The sequence below is a fragment of the Palaemon carinicauda genome, chromosome 17 (assembly GCF_036898095.1).
Source record: "Palaemon carinicauda isolate YSFRI2023 chromosome 17, ASM3689809v2, whole genome shotgun sequence".
Lineage (NCBI taxonomy): Eukaryota > Metazoa > Arthropoda > Malacostraca > Decapoda > Palaemonidae > Palaemon > Palaemon carinicauda.
Genome location: NC_090741.1, coordinates 69,351,562 through 69,366,942, shown reverse-complemented (window position 1 = coordinate 69,366,942; position 15,381 = coordinate 69,351,562). Strand labels below are relative to the sequence as shown.

General features: G+C 40.4%; 1 protein-coding gene across 1 annotated transcript in view; it reads right to left on the bottom strand.

Annotated features, from left to right (window-relative positions):
• The window catches only part of LOC137656127 (small ribosomal subunit protein uS9m-like), a 102,653-nt gene that overhangs the window by 56,359 nt on the left and 30,913 nt on the right, over positions 1 to 15,381 (bottom strand). The window contains exon 5 of the mRNA XM_068390307.1: positions 9,850 to 9,935. Coding sequence (XP_068246408.1) covers positions 9,850 to 9,935 — 86 coding nt within the window. The remainder of the gene's footprint in view (positions 1 to 9,849; positions 9,936 to 15,381) is intronic.

Genomic DNA, 15,381 nt, shown 5'->3' with positions numbered 1-15,381 from the left:
CAAAGGTCATTGATGCTGATATTTATTTTAAATAAGGATTAAAAAAATATTCAATTTAAAACCACAAAAACAAAGATGTCCTTATACAATTTAAATAGCTTTCAGAAGACCTGTTTCTGGAATAAATCTAAAAATACCAGTAACATGGTACACCACATCCTGCCCAAGAATCTTGGCATGGATGAACCTGCCATCCTCACCTCGAGCCTCAAACAGATAGCTACTTCTTACGGTGATAAAAGAGGGGCATTCAGTCAACAAATGCCTCGCTGTCAAGGATACCAAACAGTCATTGCAATTAGGCTGGTGCTGGCCAGTCATCAGAAACTTGTGTGTCAACAGTGAGTGACCAATGTGGAGACAACAAAAGTAGTCTCCCACTTTCAGAGCATCATGTTATACCTACAAGGAGATATAACATTTGTTATTTCTCTTATCTTATAACCAACTAAACTACCCCAATCCTGTTGCCAATTATCATAAAAGAAATTCTTAATGCTAGGTAAAAGATCATATCAGAGGATGGGATACCTTCCTGGTAGCAATTCAGCAGCAGTAGTCTTTGCAAGTAAATCTGCCTTCTCATTTCCAGACACACTTACATGTGCCGGAACCCAGCAACATCAAACTGTTATACCTCTCAGCCTAATAATAAAAAGCCACTCTAAAATTCTTAAAACTAAAGGGTTACAAGAATTAAAAACTTCTAGAGCTTGTCGGACACTTCTTGCATCACTAAAAAAGGTAAAATTGTCCTCCTCTTTTAATGTTATTTTTTCAATAGCAGTAAGTATGCCATATAGTTCAGCAGTACCAACTGTGATGTATGGATAAGAGTTGTAGGGAATGAAAGTGACTTGAGATCAAAGCCATAAGAGTGAGAATGTGTGTGTGAAGAATGAATTAACAGCTAGAGTGGATATAAATATGTTGAGGTGGTTTGGCCATGTAAAGAGGATGAAAAATGGTTATCTGCTGAAGAAGGTGATGAGTGCAAGAGTTGAATGGAGAAGTACAAGAGAAAGTCCAAGGTTTAGGTGGATGGATGAAGAAAACCCTAGGGGACAGGACAGATGTGATAGAGGCAAAAGAGTTTCCTAGGAATGGCGAGCGATTATGAAGCAGTTCTGAGCGGCATTGCTATTATAAGGTGACCGCTGAGATAGCGGCAGTAAAGGAGTCAGCATATGAAGTTTCATTTGTGGTGGAAGATGGAGGGGAGGGTGGGTATATGGCACCCTGGCAATACCTTGTCAGGCAAGGAGGAAAAAAGAAAAATTCCCCCTTTTCTTTATTTTTGCTGTTGACTAAACCCAAAATTGGGGTAGGTGCCAAGGTAGATAGCAACTAGCCCAAGGGCCTATGAGTGCAAAAGTAGCCCAGTGGAGAAGAGAACTAAAGAGTAAAGAATAAACTACTAAAGATAAATAATAAGATATGTATATACATATATACATATTATAAATGGACAGTGGTACCTCAGATTAAGAGTTCAGTTTGTTCTTGGGAGCGAGCTTGCAACCCAAAACGCTCATATGCATAAAATAAAATTACCCAAATGCTCATATATGTAAAAAAAATTTACTATAAGAATTAATGAAAATGCACTCAATATAGTCCACACATCATAAATACATAAATTATATACACTCACTCATTCCTAAATGTTCGTAATGTTATATAAAGAGCAAATCATAGTCCCTAACATAAAAAATTAACATAAATTAATAATTCACAATAAAGAATAGAAATATAATGACAAATTAACTCAAATTTTACCTTTGACGGAGTCGTGGCTGGCGTGAGAGACAAGAGTCGAGGAGGAAGAATAGGGAGATTCTTCCACCATCAGAACTTCTGGTAAAATATCCGTTCTCCCCCTTGAACATTTATGAGCATTCTGCTTCGCTCCCATAATGATGGGAATGAAACCACTAATCGACAATTCAAACCAAACAATATAAAAAAAAGATTAACAACCTTTGGATAGGACGCAACAGCAGCATATATGTAATCCTTGAGGCCAAAGCCAAAAGTGAAAAGCCTTTGACAGGATAGTGGCCAGGGCTAGTTGCCTGCGCTCACCACCTGTCATTAAGTACTTTGTTAATGAATTCAATAGCCATTCCAGTGCCACTCAAGACATTAACTATTTCAAAGGATGGAAAGCTTGTAAACACATAAAAACAAACTAACTCTCTTTTTTTAAGTACTGTGAACGTATTTTTGTTCGTGGGTACCAATTTTCGTTGTTTTATAAAAAAATGTTGGTTCGTGGATTCATATATTCGTGGATTTCCGATTTGAAACTTTTACCTTTTTGGTTATTAGGTGAACCCCAATTATGATAAAGTGTTCATTTGCAATGCATTGCTTTTCTTCATTTATTAAAATTTTTAATAATTAACATTAATTAAGGGATTACTTATCACTACAAATGGTTATAATGTCACCGCTAAAAAAGAAAATTACAAAACTACCCAATTTCTTCTAATATAGTATCCCAAGCTAAAACATTACTCAAAGTCTTTTGTTGTTACTCAGTGGTAATTTACAGCTTTTAAATAGAGACGAGATAGGTAGTATGCATATCACTTTCAAACATGTCGTTAACGCAGTGGTTGAAAACTGTCTCTGTCAAGACCAAAGAACCTACTACACCAGGCCTACCAAACCCAGCAGACTGCTGAAAACCTGACTTGCTTTGTGCATATTAGTAGCTAATACTATTTTTGTTATGAAATGCAGTTATTCATTGATGAAAATATTAAAATAAATATGAAATAAAAAACAATGATTTTAATTCTAATTATTATTCAGAAAATATATGAAAAATGTTATTTTTATTAATAAAATAAATTTTTGAATATACTTACCCGGTGATTATATAAGCTGCAACTCTGTTGCTCGACAGAAAACTCTACGTTCAAAATACGCCAGCGATCGCTATGCAGGTAGGGGGTGTACATCAACAGCGCCATCTGTCGAGCAGGTACTCAGTACTCAATGTAAACACAGAACCAATTTTCTCCTCGGTCCACTGGGTCTCTATTGGGGAGGAAGGGAGGGTCCTTTAATATATAATCACCGGGTAAGTATATTCAAAAATTTATTTTATTAATAAAAATAACATTTTTCAATATTAAACTTAGCCGGTGATTATATAAGCTGATTCACACCCAGGGGGGTGGGTAGAGACCAGCATTACTTGTTTACATTATTATGAGCTAAGTATTTTGTATTTCATTTTAGCAGTTATTCAAAATAACAAACATAAAATAAATAAGTACCTGGTAAGGAAGTCGACTTGAACAATTACTCTGCCTTTTTAAGTACGTCTTCCTTACGGAGCCTCGCGATCCTCTTAGGATGCTGAGCGACCCCTAGGATCTGAAGTATCAAGGGTTGCAACCCATACAACAGGACCTCATCAAAACCTCTAATCTAGGCGCTTCTCAAGAAATGACTTTGACCACCCGCCAAATCAAGTAGGATGCGAAAGGCTTCTTAGCCTTCCGGACAACCCAAAAACAATAATAAAACATTTCAAGAGAAAGATTAAAAAGGTTATGGAATTAGGGAATTGTAGTGGTTGAGCCCTCACCCACTACTGCACTCGTTGCTACGAATGGTCCCAGAGTGTAGCAGTTCTCGTAAAGAGACTGGACATTCTTAAGATAAAAAGACGCGAACACTGACTTGCTTTTCCAATAGGTTGCGTGGATTATACTTTGCAGAGATCTATTTTGTTTAAAGGTCACGGAAGTTGCGACAGCTCTAACTTCGTGTGTCCTTACCTTCAGCAAAGCTTGGTCTTCCTCATTCAGATGGGAATGAGCTTCTCGTATTAACAGTCTGATAAAATAGGATAAAGCATTCTTTGACATAGGCAAAGATGGTTTCTTAACTGAACACCATAAAGCTTCAGACGGGCCTCGTAAAGGTTTTTAAATAGAACTTAAGAGCTCTTACAGGACATAAGACTCTTTCTAGTTCATTTCCAACCATACGATAAGTTTGGAATATCGAACGATATTGGCCAAGGCCGAGAAGGCAGCTCGTGTTTGGCTAGAAAACCAAGTTGTAGAACATGTAGCCGTTTCGGATGAGAATCCGATATTCTTGCTGAAGGCATGAATCTCACTGACTCTTTTAGCTGTGGCTAAGCATACCAGGAAAAGAGTCTTTAAGGTGAGATCTTTCAGGGAGGCTGATTGTAGCGGTTCGAACCTGTCAGACATAAGGAATCTTAGTACCACGTCTAAATTCCAACCAGGTGTAACCAAACGACGCTCCTTCGTAGTCTCAAAAGACTTAAGGAGGTCCTGTAGATCTTTATTGTTGGAAAGATCTAAGCCTCTGTGACGGAAGACTGATGCCAACATGCTTCTGTAACCCTTGATAGTGGGAGCTGAAAGAGATCATTCTTTCCTCAGATATAAGAGGAAGTCAGCTATTTGAGTTACAGAGGTACTGGTCGAGGATACGGATACTGACTTGCACCAGTTTCGGAAGGTTTCCCACTTCGATTGGTAGACTCTAAGGGTGGATGTTCTCCTTGCTCTAGCAATCGCTCTGGCTGCCTCCTTCGAAAAGCCTCTAGCTCTCGAGAGTCTTTCGATAGTCTGAAGGCAGTCAGACGAAGAGCGTGGAGGCCTTGGTGTACCTTCTTTACGCGTGGCTGACGTAGAAGGTCCACCCTTAGGGGAAGTGTTCTGGGAACGTCTACTAGCCATCGAAGTACCTCGGTGAACCATTCTCTCGCGGGCCAGAGGGAAGCAACTAGCGTCAACCTTGTCCCTTCGTGAGAGGCGAACTTCTGCAGTACCTTGTTGACAATCTTGAACGGAGGGAATGCATATAGATCTAGGTGTGACCAATCTAGTAGAAAGGCATCTATATGAACTGCTGCTGGGTCCGGGATTGGTGAGCAAAATATTGGGAGCCTCTTGGTCATCGAGGTTGCAAAGAGATCTATGGTTGGCTGGCCCCAGGTGGCCCAAAGTCTCTTGCATACATCCTTGTGGAGGGTCCATTCTGTTGGAATGATTTGTCCCTTCCGACTGAGACAATCTGCCATGACATTCAAGTTGCCTTGGATGAACCTCGTTACTAGTGATATGTCTAGACCTTTTGACCAGGTGAGGAGGTCCCTTGCGATCTCGTACAATGTCAGAGAGTAGGTCCCTCCTTGCTTGGAGATGTACGCCAAAGCCGTGGTGTTGTCCGAGTTCACCTCCACCACTTTGCCTTGAAGGAGAGACCTGAAGCTTTTCCAGGTCAGACGTACTGCCAGTAGCTCCTTGCAGTTGAAATGCATTGTCCTTTGACTCGAGTTGCATAATCCCGAGCATTCCCGACCGTCTAATGTCGCACCCCAGCCTACGTCCGATGCGTCCGAGAAGAGAACGTGGTTGGGAGTCTGAACAGTCAGGGGAAGACCCTCTCTAAGGTTGATATAGTCCTTTCACCAAGTCAGACAAGACTTTATCTTTCCGGAAACCGGGATCGAGACCGCTTCTAGCGTCTTGTCCTTTTTCCAGTGAAAAGCTAGATGGTATAGAAGAGGACGGAGGTGTAGTCTTCCTAGTGACACAAATTGATACACGGATGACAGTGTCCCTACCAGACTCATCCACAGCCTGACTGGCAGCGTTCCTTCTTCAGCATCTTCTGGATGGATAGCAGGGCTGGGGGCTGATCGTCTAGTTCAGCAACGTCCTCATCAGAGGGTTCCTCATCCGAAACTGATGAGGAAACGGCAACGGAGTGGGCAACGTCTGACTCGCTGAATCCGGTCGCACTGGTGGATGCGTGACGGAGCCGGACGCAATATCATGGAACTGCTGCACAGTCTGTGAACTGTCAACAACCATGGGTGCGCGAGGAAGTACAGCGTCAACCCGAAACTGTCTAGACTGTCTGGGTTGTGCAGTCAACACCCTACCGGGTTGCTGAGGTTGACGCACTGCGTCACAACAAGTCACCTCTGCTGGTTGTTGAACGTCCTGAACGTCAACAACCACCTCCGAGCGTCGCTTAACGTCAACGTGCGACTGGCAACCCACACTGGGTCGCATCGGTGGAGGAACCACCTCAACTGGCAGACGCGAGTAGGTTACCTCAGCGTCAAGAGGGCGCACAACCGACCAGTTGGAAGGTTGTTGGCCAGAAGGAGGAACCACCTCAACTGGCAGACGCGAGTAGGTTACCTCAGCGTCAACAAGGCGCACAACCAACCGGTTGGAAGGTTGTTGGCCAGAAGGTTCTTCTCCGCATTTAAGTCCTCTATCAAGGACGCAAGCTTGGACTGCATGTCTTGCAGCAAAGCCCATTTAGGGTCTACGGGAGCAGGTGTGGCAACAGACGGGGTTAGCGACTGAGGCGGAACCATTTACCATCCCTGAAAGCCTTGTTATGTGTGACATAATAGTACAGCAAAACTTCAAAGGCTCGACAAAAGTTGAGAAGTTGACCTGTAAACAACTTGGAGCGTCTCCTGGCTAGGCGCCAGGGCGAGTCTACCAGAATTGAGAAGTCTATCTGGGCAGAGGCATGAACTCCCAAGCCGAGAACTTCTCTCGTGTCCTATCAGACTCTCGCTCTATAAGCCAGTTTAAAAGCAGGGAAATCAAAGGCTGTATCCCTAAAACTCCTCCTGGTGCAAAAACCAGTCGCCTAGCCAACGTAACGCTCTCTAGGAGAGCGAGAGAGCACTAGCTTAAAAACAACGGCTTCGAAGTAGCTAGGCCTAGTGTAAGTTCTGACGTTTAGGCGAACGAGGAGCAGCAGTTACAAGATCCGGACGAAGATCCTTAAAAAATCATCAAGATTTAATTAAAGTCCATAGGAGGCTAAGCAGCTTAAGGCTCCTCTCCAAATGACAGAGTCCTCAAGGGAATATCAGTAGGAGGGAGAACAGCACTTTCTCATCTACAGGAACCTTGTCCGATAAAAGCTAGGTTACCTCAGTGAGTCTCTCACTGGTGCATTAGTAGCAGACCAGAAGGCAACGTCATGTAACTGCTTGACAGTCTGTGAACTGTCAACAACTGAACTGTCAACCACAACAGGTGCGTGAGGACATACAGTGTTCACTCGAGACTGCTTTGACTGTCTATGCTGAGCAGTCAAAACAACTCTAGAATGCGGAGGTTGACGCACCGCGTCAAAACAAAACAACTTAGACTGTTGTTGTACCTCGCGAACATCAACGGAAGGTTCCGTGCGTTACTGAATGTCAACATGCGGCTGGCAGGGTGCACTGGAACGCATGGGTGGCGGGACTCTCTCAGCTGGAGTGCGGCAGAAGGTCGCCTCAGCGTCCACAGGACGCACAACCGTGGTTGGTTGTAGGCTAGAGGTTGGTGCAGTGTCAACCTTCTCCGCACGAAAGTCCCGCATCAATGACGTTAACTGAGACTGCATGGTCTGCAGCAAAGACCACTTAGGGTCTACAGGAGCAGGTGCGGCAACAGACGGTGTGACTGCCTGATGCGGTACCGCTTTGCCTCTCTAGGAGGTGAGCAGTCGTCGGAAGACTGCAGCGAGTCCGAACTGACCCAGTGGCTACAACTGGGCTGTTGGACTTGCGCGGAAGGGACCGACTTGCGCTTAATAAGCTGCGAGACCTTGGTCCATGGTTTCTTACGAGAAACCTCTTCCGCAGACGAGAAATAAATGGGCTCTCTCGTCTTTGTGTAGGTGGGGCGATCTTGGGTAGATACGCCCGAAACCACGGAGGGAAACATCTGTTCGTTGATCAAGGCCTGACGAACCCATAAGTCGTTCGACATTACTTCTCCCCTGGGCTTGGGAGCTTGCAAGAGGTCCCGGACTAGGTGAACGACAGGCACGAACAGACGAACCCTCGGACGCAACACTGTAAAATTTGCGCATATCACTTTATCACTTCGATTTTCTGTTTTGCACTTATTTCACTGAAATCGAAACTTTTACTGATTTCTACCTGAAACACGCAATTCTACCCTCATTAAAAGGTAGTAATTGCGAAATCAGTCGTATAATGCAGCTCATTAATACTAGCAAAAAACAGAAAACATATATAAAGATAAAAAATTCAGTGGCTGGGAAAGAGACTAAACACTAGTTCAAATAAACTACGTTTACAATCTCTCACCGCACATAGCCTGGGGACAAGAATAAAACCCTAGAAACGTTTTATCTTCTTCCCCGTACAGCGACTAGGGACGAGAGTAACACGAGAACAACGTTACCCGCTTGAACGGAACGTTTTCTCTCCTCTCTCTCCCTCCGTCTCTATCTCTCTCTCTCTTTCTCTCTTGATTTCGCACCTAAGAGAAGAGCCCAATTATATATCGTCAAAAAAAACATGTTATTTGACTAAAGGAAAAAAACTGAAAGGTTTTCCAAATAAAAAGTTCCTTTAATTTAGAATTTAAAACATTAAAGCTAAGAAAGAATGAACAAAACGTCAGAATCGATTTACTCTTACTGCAAAGTGAAACCGTGATACACTCTCTCTCTATCGTAACGATAGAGCGCATGTTGAACGTCCTGAACGTCAACAACTGCGTAGTCTAAAACACTAAACGTTAGTTCATCTTTGAAAACAGTACGAAGACTATCAAAGAAATTCTTTCATAAAACATTAAATTTAAAAAGTTTTAAATTCTTTAAAGGCTAAATACGATATAACGGGCTCAACGTTGATTAACTTCGGTTCCAAGTTAGGACCGCCTACTATCAGGAAAGGTCGCATATAAACAAAACATAAAAATTATCTTTATATGTTTATAATAAATGGAAAGTTAATCGAAGAGGCCTAATAAAGGCGGAGAGATATAAAATATATAGATCTATAACGTGTTAAGCAAAATTACTAAAAACCTAAACACACTTCCGTCTAAGGGAAGGGTCGGCCATTTAAAAGTGAAAGAGAGTCCATACTCTCTTTATCACCCTAATTAAATCTATCCAAAACGAGTTCAAGTTTTGAGATGAAGATAAAACACCTGCATAGCGAAAGCTCAAAACTAGAATAGTGTACTTCACCAAATAGTTGTGAAAACAAATCCAGTTAGTAACAGCGTATTAGTAGGTCTTGCCGGTAGCCCAACAGAGAGAAAATTGGTTCTGTGTTTACATTGAGTACTGAGTACCTGCTCGACAGATGGCGCTGTTGATGTACACCCCCTACCTGCATAGCGATCGCTGGCGTATTTTGAACGTAGAGTTTTCTGTCGAGCAACAGAGTTGCAGCTTATATAATCACCGGCTAAGTTTAATATTGAAAAAATTCAATATATAGAAAAAATAAAAAAATAAATAAACTAGTAATCTCTGAAAATGACTAAAACTACAAAAGAAAAAAAATAATTGTTAATAGTGCACACCGAAATAAAACATTCACAATAACAAATAAAAATAATTAGTAATCCACAATGGTTTAGACAATGTAGGTCACCAACACAAATCGAATGTGTCAAAGTTCAATACCAAAATCTGACAGTGAATAAAATTTTTCGTTGGATTTGTAAATTCATGGATTATCCAACCACGAAGACCACGAAAATTGGTACACCAAGAACAAAAATACGTTTACAGTATTATGTGTAAAAAAATAATACAAAACGTGAGTTCCTTATCTGCTGAGAACCTGAGGATTCATGAGGCACATGCACTGTGCTATCAAACATTAGACTATTTTCTTTAGATCAGGAATGAAGCATCTACGATATACTGTACACTGAGAACAATTTTGGGCTAATTATAAGTAAGAGGTTTGTTGTGAAACAAACACATATTAACAATCATTCTTATATGCCAATATATCAGTAAGAAACATGATTACACTGCTATACTTACAGAGATTTATCCTTGTCCAAAGCAACATTGTAATGGCTCATCCTACTTGCAAAGTGATCCAGTTCCCTAACTCTTTCAGTTATGTCCTTCAAAAAAAAATTAAATTGATTAATGACTAATTTACATGCCTGGGTACAAAATTTTCTACATGTTTAATCATGTGACATAACTTGACTACAAAAGAAGTATTTTTTTTCCTTCCAATTAAACCTACTAATGCTAACAGCTGTATTTCTTTACTTACTAAAAGCAAAAGTGGTCTTAATTAGCAAAAAAAAAAAAAATAAAAAACTTATGCATATGTGCTATTCTATGACAAAAAAATAGTAAGGAAAGTTTGCAGTTGCTGTCCACACCCAAATAACATGCAGTTTTATCCTTGAAATATAATCTCTCTTCTAAAAATATACACGGGACCCATATATTTTTGTAGCATAAAGTTAAACATATTACAAAATTGCATGAGTGCTCAAGTTTCTGCTCATCAGAATGTATGAAAAATACTTGTATAATAAACATTTAGTTTTCATCTCGAATTGTTGGAAAAATTTTAACTTGTAATTTTCTATAATTCACAATACAAAGATTTTATCTATTAAAAATGTTTCTTTCTTATAAAGTTGTTAAGAGATGATTGACGGTGAATAAAAAAATTACGCCTTAAAAATGTTAAAATAACTTCCATACGGAGACAATCAAAACCTCTCAAACAATATTTAGTTGATAACCAACCAATCTATTACAGTGTTTGATTAATAACCAACAAATCTTTTACGGTGTTTAATTAATAACTTTTACAAAGCAAGGAAACAATCTACCATCTGGCATAGCAATACTTTTGACAAAGCACTGCTCAGAATTGAGCCTTATAATGAAATTCATGTTGTGTGATGGGCATTATACCCTTCAAAATATTGGTTTAATAAATAAGGGCAAGGACTAGATGAGACTGGATAGAGAACACACTCATAATTGTACTTTCATGGTAATTGCAATTACTTTGAGGGGTGTTTAACCTACTGATTGGATCTGTGTATAACTGGACGGCATCTATGAACATAGAATGGTGAAAGATATGTATTTTACATTAGTCTATGTTCATTCATGAATAAAACAAAATGAATGCATAATGGCAGAATGCAGAATTTTTAAAATCCCTTGAATGCAACAAACACCTACGAAACATAATTAATATAAGCTCTCACTCATATTCAATCTCTAAACAACAGCCTTTCAAACAGTAAAAAATATTTGAAAATAGTTTTTAAATAGTATTCCATATAAAAAATTAACAGATATTATCAATCATCAAATTATTATACACACCTACCTAGTTATAAGGCGATGTCATGCAGAGAAGCTGAACTGAATCATGGGATTTTCAAAATACCGTTAAAGACATTCACCCCGATAACTTCATTTGAAAATAGTAAAAAGCTACCAAGAATATGGACAAAAGTTGAATGATTTTTATGGATTATATAATCCTATATGATAGAAGAGTTTTAGTCACACGGGCTAATGTTTTGGATGAGGTTCCAACTATTTTGCAGGCTGAAATTGACAATGAAATTCTTCAACAGTTAAACACTATCCCAAGACCACCACTGTAGGATTGACAATGATTTCATTCAAAACATTTTCACCTTATAAGAGCTTACATCTACCATTTACTACTGATTAGCTGTACTTTCAAATCCTTCAACTTCTATCCATAAAAAAATAAGTTGCAAAGATTGAAATATAAAAAAAAATACATATACAGTATTAGGTATAAAACCTATTACACTATCAAGAGAAGATATTATCTATCCTCAAAATCAAAGAGATAAAGATGGAGAAAAAGAAAGAATAAAGTAAAGGGTAAAACATCACAAACATGATCATAAAATATAGCTCTACTTCAGACAGCATGTAGTCAATAATTATTCTTCATCCTGAATAGGTCTGAAGGTGAAGTACAATATACAGACATCAACAATCAACTCGTCAATAGATATTTGAGCTCCATCCTAGCATTTTATCCACCAAACCACAGCAGCAAAAAGGCACTGAATCTTGTCTTCTGTCTGGTAAAAAAGAGCATTTCCTATGTCCCCATCCCTCTCAAAGTAAGATTTCTTACAAATGACATGGAGACCCCAGCTCAGCAAAACAGGAAAAGTCAATGAAGCTGCTGACTAAATTCTTTCTGCGTAAATTTTGTCATAGGTGCTGAACCTTGTCTTGTATCTGTGTACCATCAGAGCATCTAAAGTGAGAGTTCTATTAAGCACTTGAAGAGCAAGTAAGAAAAGATCAAACAGCCGAGAGTTCTACAAAGAAGCACAACTGGGCCTGCTGCAGCCAGAAACAAAAGTGGTTATTTTTGTGACAGGTACATCTTAACTCTCGCGCCACCTATCACTAACAAAGTACATCGTTAATTGCCTGCAGGTGAAGCGCCGTAAGTCTTTTTTAGGTAGGTACGAAATGCCTCCTATAAAGTGAAGTACAGTGTATGTTTCCTACAAAGAAAATATATACTACACCTATAAACTCTTATACATACATATATATACCAAGGCACTTCCCCCAATTTTGGGGGGTAGCCGACATCAACAAAGAAACAAAAACAAAAAGGGGACCTTCACTTTCTACGTTCCTCCCAGCCTAACAAGGGACTCAACCGAGTTCAGCTGGTACTGCTAGGGTGTCACAGCCCACCCTCCCACATTATCCACCACAGATGAAGCTTCATAATGCTGAATCCCCTACTGCTGCTACCTCCGCGGTCATCTAAGGCATCGGAGGCAGCAGCAGGGCCTACCGGAACTGCGTCACAATCGCTCGCCATTCATTCCTATTTCTAGCACGCTCTCTTGCCTCGCTCACATCTATCCTCCTATCACCCAGAGCTTCCTTCACTCCATCCATCCACCCAAACCTTGGCCTTCCTCTCGTACTTCTCCCATCAACTCTTGCATTCATCACCTTCTTTAGCAGACAGCCATTTTCCATTCTCTCAACATGGCCAAACCACCTCAACACATTCATATCCACTCTAGCTGCTAACTCATTTCTTACACCCGTTCTCACCCTCACCACTTCGTTCCTAACCCTATCTACTCGAGATACACCAGCCATACTCCTTAGACACTTCATCTCAAACACATTCAATTTCTGTCTCTCCATCACTTTCATTCCCCACAACTCCAATCCATACATCACAGTTGGTACAATCACTTTCTCATATAGAACTCTCTTTACATTCATGCCCAACCCTCTATTTTTTACTACTCCCTTAACTGCCCCCAACACTTTGCAACCTTCATTCACTCTCTGACGTACATCTGCTTCCACTCCACCATTTGCTGCAACAACAGACCCCAAGTACTTAAACTGATCCATCTCCTCAAGTAACTCTCCATTCAACATGACATTCAACCTTGCACCACCCTCCCTTCTCGTACATCTCATAACCTTACTCTTACCCACATTAACTCTCAACTTCCTTCTCTCACACACTCTTCCAAATTCTGTCACTAATCGTCCAAGCTTCTCTTCTGTGTCTGCAACCAGTACAGTATCATCCGCAAACAAAAACTGATTTACCTCCCATTCATGGTCATTCTCGTCTACCAGTTTTAATCCTCGTCCAAGCACTCGACCATTCACCTCTCTCACCACTCCATCAACATACAAGTTAAACATCCACGGCGACATCACACATCCCTGTCTCAGCCCCACTCTCACCGGAAACCAATCACTCACTTCATTTCCTATTCTAACACATGCTTTACTACCTTTGTAGAAACTTTTCACTGCTTGCAACAACCTTCCACCAACTCCATATATCCTCATCACATTCCACATTGCTTCCCTATCAACTCTATCATACGCTTTCTCCAGATCCATAAACGCAACATACACCTCCTTACCTTTTGCTAAATATTTCTCGCATATCTGCCTAACTGTAAAAATCTGATTCATACAACCCCTACCTCTTCTAAAACCACCCTGTATTTCTAAGATTGCATTCTCTGTTTTATCCTTGATCCTATTAATCATTACTATACCATAAACTTTTCCAACTACGCTTAACAAACTAATACCTCTTGAATTACAACACTCATGCACATCTCCCTTACCCTTTTATATAGTGGTACAATACATGCACAAACCCAATCTACTGGTACCATTGACAACACAAAACACATATTAAACAATCTCACCAACCATTCAAGTACAGTCACACCCCCCTCCTTCAACATCTCAGCTCTCACACCATCCATACCAGATGCTTTTCCTACTCTCGTTTCATCTAGTGCTCTCCTCACTTCCTCTATTGTAATCTCTCTCTCATTCTCATCTCCCATCACTGGCACCTCAACACCTGCAACAGCAATTATATCTGCCTCCCTATTATCCTCAACATTCAGTAAACTTTCAAAATATTCCGCCCATCTTTTTCTTGCCTCCTCTCCTTTTAACAACCTTCCATTTCCATCTTTCACTGTCTCTTCAATTCTTGAGCCAGCCTTCCTTACTCTCTTCACTTCTTTCCAAAACTTCTTCTTATTCTCTTCATAAGAATGACCCAGTCCCTGGCCCCACCTCAGGTCAGCTGCCCTCTTTGCCTCACGTACCTTGCGCTTTACTTCCACATTTTTCTCTTTATATTTTTCATACTTCTCTATACTATTACTCTGCAGCCATTCTTCAAAAGCCCTCTTTTTTCTCTTCCACTTTTACCTTCACTCCTTCATTCCACCATTCACTGCCCTTCCTCATGCTGCCTCCAACAACCTTCTTTCCACACACATCACTTGCAATCCCAACAGAATTTTCTTTTACTAACTTCCACTCCTCCTCTAAATTGCCAGTTTCTCTTACTTTCACTTCGTCATATATCATTTTCAACCTTTCCTGATATTTACATTTTACCCCCGGTTTTATTAGCTCTTCAACCCTCACTACCTCCCTTTTACATCCACCTACTCTATTCCCCCATTCTTTTGCTACAACTAATTTTCCTTCCACCAAAAATTGATCAGACATACCGTTAGCCATACCCCTAAACACGTGCACGTCTTTCAATCTTCCAAACATTCTTTTAGTTATCAACACATAATCCATTAATGCCCTTTCTACTACTCTTCCATTTGCCACTCTTACCCATGTATACTTATTTTTATCTTTCTTTTTGAAAAAGCTATTACTTATCACCATCTCTTGCTCAACACGCATATCTACCAGTCTCTCACCACTCTCATTTTCACCTGGTACGCCATAGTTCCCAATGACACCTTCTACCCCTCCAGCGCCCACTCTAGCATTTAAGTCACCCATGACAACTACATAATTCCTTCTACCCAGTCCTTCTACACACCTAGTTAATTCATTCCAGAACTCATTCCGCTCTTCTTCACTTTTCTCACTACCTGGCCCATACGCACTAACAAACGCCCATTCCCTACCCAACCTAACCCTTACCCACATTAACCTAGATGATATCTCCTTCCATTCCACTACTTTACCTGTCATCCATTC